This window comes from Orycteropus afer, unplaced genomic scaffold (genome assembly GCF_000298275.1).
Source record: "Orycteropus afer afer isolate SDZICR_OR568_19922 unplaced genomic scaffold, OryAfe1.0 scaffold00233, whole genome shotgun sequence".
Lineage (NCBI taxonomy): Eukaryota > Metazoa > Chordata > Mammalia > Tubulidentata > Orycteropodidae > Orycteropus > Orycteropus afer.
The window spans coordinates 87,666-96,798 of NW_006921820.1; the positions used below are offsets into that span (position 1 = coordinate 87,666).

Here is a 9,133-nt window from a genome sequence, read left to right on the forward strand (position 1 = left end):
GGCTGCGCTCCATTGTTCACTCCGGGCCAATCAGGATTTGTCCACTTTCTCCCAGCCAATCCTCCTTCACCCCCGTCTTCTACCCAATCCACCCCGCCCATCAGCTCTCAGGTCCCTATCACCTCCCCCGCATCCCCAGCGGTTCTGGGGAAGCTTCTGACGCCACAGGTCCCGCCCCTAGCTCCGGCCCGGGGCGAGTGCGTGCTGACGTCATGTTGCGTGCGGGCCGGTGCGGAATCGCTCCTTCAACTCCGCCGGGCAGGAGGAGTTAGTTAGCAAAGAGCCGAGGCTGGGCGCGCGACCCTGGTCCTTCTGCCCCTGGCCGCACACTTTACGCACATCTCTTTTCTGCATGGTGGATATTATTTTTCATTATCCTTTTCTGGGTGCTATGGGGGATCATTCCAAGAGTAAGTCTTTCTCTCTGTGTGTGGGTGTGTATGCGTGTGCTTAATGTGCAGTATTTCTAATGTAGAAGGATGCTTAACGGATTCTACAAGTGGCTTCTATTTAACAGGACACTTTGGGAGAGAAAAAATAAAACGAGTGCATTTCTCCTGCAGGACTGCTTATTCTTTGGGATTCTGTTGTTTCATTTCGTTATTAAACATTATTTCTCAAGTCGATTAGGTTGACCTCAGGCTGTGAAATCTGCTTCTGTTTTGCGCTAAGGCAACTAGGTTTCATTTAGGGATGTGGGTTGTGTGTGTGTGTGTGTGTGTGTGTGTAAGTCTTTCAAATAAAGGAAGATTTTTCCAGTTTGAATTGGGATATTGAAAAAATGTCAGAGAGGACGAGGGAGACTCCGCTGAAAGCCAATGTGTGTGTACCGAGATACACTGGAGTCTGAGAGAGGGAGTGTGAGGGCGGAAATGCCGGGACGTCGTCTTTCTGTATTGATGCTGAGGCGTCCGCAGTGCCTCAGTATCTACTCTTTCTTCTCACCTGTATGTTAGCATTTAGTTACAAGATAGATCGATAAAACGACTATGCGTCCCAGTGAACGTATTAACGAATATATTTCTGGGGAGGGGAAGAGGCAAAAAAGCCCTCACAAATTCAGCAGATTTTAGTTTTTTGTTTCCAATTGTCTGGACTTCTAGAAAGCCAGTCTCCTTACTTTTCCTTGTGCTGGCTTTTTTTGAAAGAGAGAGCGAGAGAACGAGCGGGTTGGGTTGGGGCTGGAGTGGCCGAGGCCGGCTGGGGTCCGGGCAGCCAGGCCTGACGCGGGCCCCGCGCCCTTCCCCGGCAGAGAAGCCCGGGACCGCCATGTGCGTGGGCTGCGGGAGTCAGATCCACGACCAGTTTATCCTGCGGGTGTCGCCCGACCTCGAGTGGCACGCCGCCTGCCTCAAGTGCGCCGAGTGCAGCCAGTACCTGGACGAGACGTGCACGTGCTTCGTGAGAGACGGGAAGACCTACTGCAAGCGGGACTACGTCAGGTGAGGCCCGCGGGAACCTCTGCTCCGCCACCGTCCGCTGGGGCTGGGGCTCCGGGATGGCGGCCCTCCTGCGCGCCCCACCCCCCACTGCGCCTCCGGGCCAAGGAACCCCCACGCGAGGGGTCCCTGCAGCCTCCCGGTGCGCCACAAAGCGCCCTGAGCACGCGTGCCCCGAGCCAGTGAGCAGCCCTGGAGACCAGGGCGTCCGCAGGCCGTCGGCTGGGCCGCCTCCCCGAGCTCACGCCACCCCTGCCTTGGGTCTGCAGGCTGTTCGGCATCAAGTGCGCTAAGTGCCAGGTGGGCTTCAGCAGCAGCGACTTGGTGATGCGGGCGCGGGACAGCGTGTACCACATCGAGTGCTTCCGCTGCTCAGTGTGCAGCCGCCAGCTGCTGCCTGGCGACGAGTTCTCGCTGCGGGAGCACGAGCTACTCTGCCGCGCCGATCACGGCCTCCTGCTTGAGCGCACCGCGGCGGGCAGCCCGCGCAGCCCCGGCCCGCTCCCCGGCGCCCGAGGCCTGCATTTGCCAGGTAAGCCGCGCGCGCCTGACCCTCGGTCGCTTGCGCTGGTGTGAGTACAGTGAGAGGGGTGTGTATAAGCAGATAGATAGATGCTGAACGGTGGCTTATGCTCCTGATTTGTCTTACTTGTATGTGGTTCCGTTTGCCGGGATTCTGTGTTTTCCGGTGGAAACGCAGAACTGGTGCTAGGAACACCGGTGTGTGTGTTCGTGTGTACCGGGAGAAATTATGTGTGGGTCACCATAAGCCGGGATTGTTTGTATATGAATATGTAAGTATGAGGAATTGTGTTCTCCATTAACAGGAATACATGGAACAGGGCGCTGGGAGCAGGAGGGTGTCTGACAACAGGCAGTCTTAAGTAGTGCCTGTCTGAGGGACTTGCCTTCGGAATTTCTTCCAGAAATGTGTGTTATTGTCAGAGAGGAAAGATAAGCTTGCCCTGGGCGATGTGTGTAAGCCATACAGCTCCCAACCTGGGCCTGGGCTCAGCTGGCCAGGAGCTCCCCTCCCCACCACCAAAGATGGCTTTGAAGCCCACCCACTTGACAAAGAGGGGCCGTCTGTGTTTGTTTTTTAAGGCCCTCTTTGATGGATAATTTAGCCAAGTGCTTCTCGGTGGAGAAAGAGTATAAAGGGATCAGATAAAAACTCACAAGGTCCTAATCTGGAGCTCTCAGGGATGGGGTCCAGTGTGTGGTTAAGCAGGCAGGGTAGTGAGAAACAGCCACACCTTGGGCCCAGGCAGGGGCAGCTTCCAGGCCTTAAGCCATGTCTAGACCAGGCTGAGCCTCCAGATGCTGTGGGCTTTGCAGCACTCCTCCTTTCTCTGGACCTCCGTTTTCTCCTCTATAGAATGAGGAAATTGGGGTGGGTGGGCTATTTGTAAATATTTATCCAGATCTAGAAATGCCTGGAAGGTCCCTAAATCGAAACAGTGCCAGATAAATATGTGAGTGTGTAGATGCAGTCCGCTTGGAATGTATTTGTGAAGCTGGATGAAGCTAGAATTGAGTGCATCCCTTTTTCCGATCTCGGAGGGGCTTCTCTGAGGGGCTGCTTGTTTGTTGTGGGTTGCAGGCTGCCAGACTCAGGCCCTGCCTCCCCGGGCCTGAGAGACCCAGAGGCCAAGCGAGGAGACCGCGAGCCGCAGCGCTCCGGCGGGAGGGTGGACGGCTGCGAGGCAGGGGAATCCGGAGCCTTGAGGCAGGGAACTCCGGGACCGAGGTCCGAGGGCTGGCAGGAAAAAACCGACCGGTCCTAGAAGCCCGGTGGTTACTCTGGCGGGCCGGGTGCGAGCGACCTCCGAACGAGGGGGAAGCCCCGGGAGCCGGAGATGCGCGGGTCAATCCGCCCCCCCCCAGCAGCGCCGCGGCCCCGGCGCCGTGTCGGGCCCGCATGCCCGCCTCCTTCCCCTTCCTCACACACTCTGACTTCTTCCGGAGGGCTTCACTAGTCTGCCGGGCATTAGCGGGCTCTCCCAGGGTGAGTGGAGGAGGCACACTCGCGGGCAGCCACTCCCGTCCCGCAGCGGCCTAGCGCGGAGCTCCTGGGCCGGGCTAACGCTGGGAGAGATAGCTGAGGGGCAGCCCGGCCGGCGAACAAGGGGAGGGGACGAAATGCACAGCTCTCTCGGGGTAAGGCGAACAGATGGAGAGGGAGACGAACAATAAAAAGAAATAAACGGAATAATAAGTTTTTTTCAAACAAAAAATGCACGAAACGAAATCGGCTCCCAGAGGGCACGGGTGGCCCCGGGGCGGGAAGCCGGGCTGGTAGGTGGCGGCCCTACCTCACTTTTGTCCTCCGGATCCTCGCAGACCCGGGGGCGGGCCGGCAATCCTCGCTGCGCCCGCACGTGCACAAGCAGACGGAGAAGACGACCCGCGTGCGCACAGTGCTCAACGAGAAGCAGCTGCACACACTGCGAACGTGCTACGCGGCCAACCCGCGGCCGGACGCGCTCATGAAGGAGCAGCTGGTTGAGATGACCGGTCTAAGCCCACGGGTCATTCGCGTCTGGTTCCAGAACAAGCGCTGCAAGGACAAGAAGAAATCCATTCTCATGAAGCAGCTGCAGCAGCAGCAGCACAACGACAAGACGGTGAGGGGCCGCTCCATCCGAAGAGCCGGACGGGTGGGACCTAGGGTTCGCCCGCTGAGTCTGCTTGCTCAGGAGATCCAGGGGGAACTAAAACAAAACAAAACAAAACACTGCAGTCGCAGTCGAGTCAGATCCGACTCAAAGCGACCCCTCCTTGGGTTTCTGAGGCGGTATATACTACAGAAGTAGATTGCCCAATCTTCTTTCCCAGGAGTGGCTGGTGGGTCTGAACCGCCAGACTTCTGGTTAGCAGTCAAACGCGTTAGGCTCTATGCCACCAGAGCTCCAAATCCTGTGTGTTTGTGCCTTAAAAGTAAGGCTTGCTTTGGGGTTTAAGGTCCTGAATTACTGTATCTGAGATCAAGTCTTCTCTCTGGACCCCCGACAGCCAGAGTTAGGGGGGTCAGGGGCCCAGAGAAGAACCGAAGCCAGCTCCCTTGGCCTGGCTCAGTTTGAACCCTTTTCTTCTGCAACCTGGAGAGGGATGGGGGTACAGGCCTTGCCTTTCCTTCTCTTGTGGTTGGCTCCTGGTACTAAGGCTTGGCAACAGTGGCTGATGCTGAGACCCAGGAGTATCCCACCCGAGTGCATGCTCTAAATCATGCGACTTTGTCTCGGGTCTCAGTCTCCATTGTGGTGGGTAAAGCAAGATCTAACTCCAGCGCCTCCCTCCTTGCTCTGCAGAGCCTCCAGGGACTGACTGGGACGCCCCTGGTGGCTGGCAGCCCCATTCACCACGAGAGCGCGGTGCAGGGCAGCGCAGTCGAGGTGCAGACATACCAGCCCCCTTGGAAAGCGCTCAGCGAGTTCGCCCTCCAGAGTGACCTGGACCAACCCGCCTTCCAGCAGCTGGTGAGGCCCTGCCCTGCTTGCTCCGGCTTCAGGACTCCCAAAGACCCAGCGGGAGGGGTGGGGGTGAGATAACCCTACGCATTGGGGATGTCGCCGAGGCGGGGAGGAGGGGGCTGAGATGAGCAGAGACTGGCGGAGAGCCCTTGGCAACGGGGTGCGAGTGGGGAAAGAGAGTGAGCGCAAAAGCATCCTAGCCCACAACTCGCCCTAAACCTGAACCGGGCCTCTCATTCAAGTGTGCGCAGGAGAGGTGGTAGGGATTAACCAGCCTTCGTCCCAGGCCTGAACCCCGAATGTGCGCCTGGCATCTGGCCGCCTTCCCAGCCGGGCTTGTTCTCAAGTGGTGGCTGGTCCCCAAGGGACACCCCACCCCCTCAGAGCTTGAGGCCTCAGAGCACCAGCTCGGGCAGGTCTTCACTCGCTCCTCCTTGGTGCCTCCGTCACCCCAGGTCTCCTTCTCCGAGTCCGGCTCCCTAGGCAACTCCTCCGGCAGCGACGTGACTTCCCTGTCCTCGCAGCTCCCCGACACCCCCAACAGCATGGTGCCGAGTCCTGTGGAGACGTGAGGGGGACCCCTCCCCAGCCGGCGGACCTCGCATGCTCCCTGCATGAGACTCACCCATGCTCAGGCCATTCCAGCTCCGAAAACTCTCTTGCTTTTTAAATTCTTATTATTGTTATTTAAAGAGAGGATCGAAAGAAACCGCCAGAACTGCTCTAAGCGCCAGGATGCCACCTGCTTTCACCAGACTGGAGACCCCAGCTCCGAAGACTTATTTTTTCAGAACCAGATTTTGGGATATACTAGGGTTATTAGCTCTGCCCTCGCCTCCCCTGCTCCATGTGGCCGCTGCCGCTCTGTTTCTGCGCGTCTCCCGCCCATCTACCCATCCTGAGCGTGGAGAACACTCAGGGCGCTTCCTGAGCCGCGCCAGCTCGGAGCTCGCTCACTGGGGCTTCTTCCCCAAACCTGTCCCGCACTCCCAGATGGCTCCGCCAGGGCCTTAGAAGGGAAAAGGAAGGGGAAAAAACCCCAAAGAACAGACACTCAAACCCCCTAAGCGCATGATTGCTTGTGGGGGGAGGGGAAGTAGAATCAAGACTTGCCTTTAAAATGTTTTAAATTATCATTCGACGGAGGACAGAGCGTGTGAGCCTTTGCCGAACAAACAAACGTAAGTTATTGTTATTTATTGTGAGAACAGCCAGTTCATAGTAGGATGAATATTTTGATCTTAATAAAAAATAATAATCCGATGTGATGCTGCTCCTGTGTACTATGGGTGCAGCAGGAGGGCTTGACAAACTTAAATTCGGGAGTTGGGCTTATTTGAACGAAAATAGGTCACCACCGGGTACAAGTCTGGGACTCCGCGCTGGACCCTGCTGCTGGAGCCCGCGCTTCGCGCGCCGCAGGTCCGCGTGTTTCCGCCGGGCAGGGGGCGGGCCCGGCGGGGATTGGGCGCTGCGCGGGGGCGGAGCCGGGTCTTTGCTCCCAGGCGGCCCGGCCGTGCGCTTGAGCCTCGAGCCCTCCGGCAGGCGGGGCGCGCTCCGCGGGTTCGCGCAGCGCTGTAGCAGCCAGCAGGGAGGGTGGGGCAAGCTCGTTTGAGCGGGAAATCCACAGCGCTCTGGTGGCAACCCCACGGCGGACTCCTGCCTGTGGTCGGGCTCGCGAGGGGTGAGTCTCATTCCTTCCCAGCTTCGCTTTAGCCCTACTTGCTGGGTTCTTGGGGCCAGTTTCCGCCTGCTGGTCCCCTTCGCGGCTCCAGGTCTGGGCCTCGGCTCATCGCCCCACTTTCGATCCGGAGTACTCGGGCCCTCCAAGCGCTTTTTTTTGCCGTCTGTCTGGAAGCCTGGATCCTCATCCGGTACCTTGCCAGCCCGCCACCCCAGACCTCGCTGTCGAGCAGTGAGGCTGGCCCGCGGGCCCAGGGCGAGCACGAGGGCAGGCCCTGGCCAGATCCGGCGGCCGTGACGGCTCGTCCTCCGCGTTGTCCCCAGAATGGATGCACGACGTGATCAATCTCGCTGCATTTATTAATTCCGCAGTCTAGACAGAGGAGAAGGCCGGGCGGCGGCTCCTTATCTGCATTTGGCATCACCTGCAAGCGATATGCCGAAGGAGCCACAACAAGCCCCCGCTAGGATCGCGGCTGCCGGGGAAAATAAGTCCACCCAGAACCAGTCTGGCGTGTCCTTGGTTTATTTTCTTTCCAGACCTGAAATGGAGGGGGCGGGGGATGGTCTGGGTGGGAGGGGGCTGGGAATGGCCCCTGGATATGCCGTGCCCAGGTCACTTGGTGTGACATTTCAAACCCCTGCGACTTGTTTTCTTGAAAACTGGCTTTAGTGATCGCAGGAAATAACCGAGAGATACTGAATCTGTCCAGCAGGCCCCTGGGCAAGCACAAAAAAAAAAAAAAAAAAGGAGGCTCAGGTTTTATTCTTCACAAATATTTAACCCTTTGGCAGTCTGGGACATTTCTTTTCCAAAAGCAGCCCTCACTTGGTGGGACTCCGGAAGCTAGCTGCCAGCCTACCCGCCTATCCACTACTCTTGAAGAATCTCTGACATTGAGTTTCCGTTTCCTTGTCTCCTGAGTTACAAGATCCACAAATGCATCCTTTGTCCAGGGTTTGTCTTGAAAGAGGGTAACGCCCTAATTGTGTAGGGATAGTTGCTAGCTTAGCTCAGGTAGTGGCAGGTGAGGAAAATATGTCTGAGGGTCAGCTGCCATCGCTAGAAAGTCCTGGGAATAGGTGCCTTCTGTTAGAAAGCTACAGGCTTTCCGCCGGTTTCCCAGCAGAGCTAATAGCAGGATTCTGTGCCCTTCTCCCCTTGAGAGATGGAAGGCTTGCTGACAATTACTGAAAGAAAATGGGAGGGAGTGGGAAAGTAGAGCCACGTTTAATATTTTACTTCCTGAAAGTCAAGGTGATGCTAGCAAATGTATTAAAGGGAACATTCCCCTTCTTCAGGATTTAGGAAATGGTGCTGCAAACTTAGAGATAAGGGAAGAGATATGCAGGGTTAATGAGGACCAGCTTTACCTCTCAAGTGCCCAGAAAGGTTTTAATAAGCAGGGCTGGGTTCTGTGAGGCTTCGTTCTCTTAACTTAGACCATTCCCTCCCAAACAGAAATACAGACATCCCCCCTTTACCTTCTGGTTGGCCATTGGATAAGAGGCTAAACTTCCAAAAAAATCTTCCTCTTGAGTTCTTTCAATTTACCCAGAGTATTGAGTCTTGTTGTTTTTCTTTTAAGAGAAATAATAAGTTCTTGAATAAATAATTTTATTAATGGTTGCTGGTAATTAGTTCTAAAATTTCTTTTTCTGTTGAGTACAGTGTTTTGATACTACGAATGTAAACAACTGCCCACCTAAATACAGTTTTATGTCTTCACTATCATTCATAGATCAAAAATCAAATTCCTGTTTTTGATATTTATGTGAGTGTGTCTGGTTTTGAATGATGGAAAATTACCCAGATTTAAGATGGTTATTGTGTATTAGGATGCCTGCATCTGCGTTACCATTTAAAACATCACAAATTTCTCTCTCCGGTTGGTCGTTTGTCTCTAGCCACGCAAAGGGGCACATTGTTTTCCATGTGAGTTTTTCAGGAAAGGGTTTGACCCTGAATTCTTATTACAAGGGTCCCTGGTGGAGTGTCAGACCCACGGTTGGTTAGTTACATTAATAAATATCAGTTTTACTGGTTCTCAGGTCATCTTTAAACATCTTCTTTAATACAGTAGGGATTTCCTTGTAAATTAAATTACCTGTAACAATTACAAGTGTAGTATTTTATGCTTACTGAACTTTCAAAGTGAGATCCCCAGTTGTGTAGTAAAAACTCAATTCAATAAAAAGAGGCCATAGGTGGAAAATGTGAGTTAGCTATTTAGCTAGATTCACTTTAGAATAAGATTTTCTCATAAGATTTAGGATAGCTCTATGTAATTAAGACAGGAAAGGGATTCCCAGAGATGGAAAAGTTTATAGCTATTATAGCGCAAGATTTAATACACATTGAAAGATTGTATACTTCTGGGAAGTTCAGAATTCAGAGTCCCTGTGCTGTATCCTCAACAAACTTTAATATTTAATGGATTGTGGACCAGTCTTTCAGTTTGAATATAGCATAGTTTAAAGCTCAGTTTTGTCGGAGCTGCAAATACTGGGTTAAATGATCATTGTCTAAGATTGTTG

The 9,133-nt window shown here is 54.5% G+C and overlaps 1 protein-coding gene across 1 annotated transcript; it reads left to right on the forward strand.

Annotated features, from left to right (window-relative positions):
- Positions 1-352: 352 nt before the first annotated feature.
- ISL2 (ISL LIM homeobox 2) lies at positions 353-5,484 on the forward strand. Its single transcript, XM_007948925.1, has 6 exons — positions 353-410; positions 1,253-1,442; positions 1,709-1,971; positions 3,783-4,066; positions 4,751-4,918; positions 5,368-5,484. The coding sequence occupies exons 1-6, from the start codon at positions 353-355 to the stop codon at positions 5,482-5,484; spliced, it is 1,080 nt and encodes a 359-aa protein (XP_007947116.1).
- Positions 5,485-9,133: the final 3,649 nt, after the last annotated feature.

What these genes read in the sequence shown, in the direction of transcription:
- ISL2 (XM_007948925.1), top strand. Translation starts at nt 353, where the DNA reads ATGGTGGATATTATTTTTCATTATCCTTTTCTGGGTGCTATGGGGGAT. An exon ending in TGCAAGCGGGACTACGTCAG is followed by an intron (nt 1,443 to 1,708) that starts GTGAGGCCCGCG and finishes TTGGGTCTGCAG; the next exon opens with GCTGTTCGGCATCAAGTGCG. An exon ending in AGCAGCACAACGACAAGACG is followed by an intron (nt 4,067 to 4,750) that starts GTGAGGGGCCGC and finishes CTTGCTCTGCAG; the next exon opens with AGCCTCCAGGGACTGACTGG.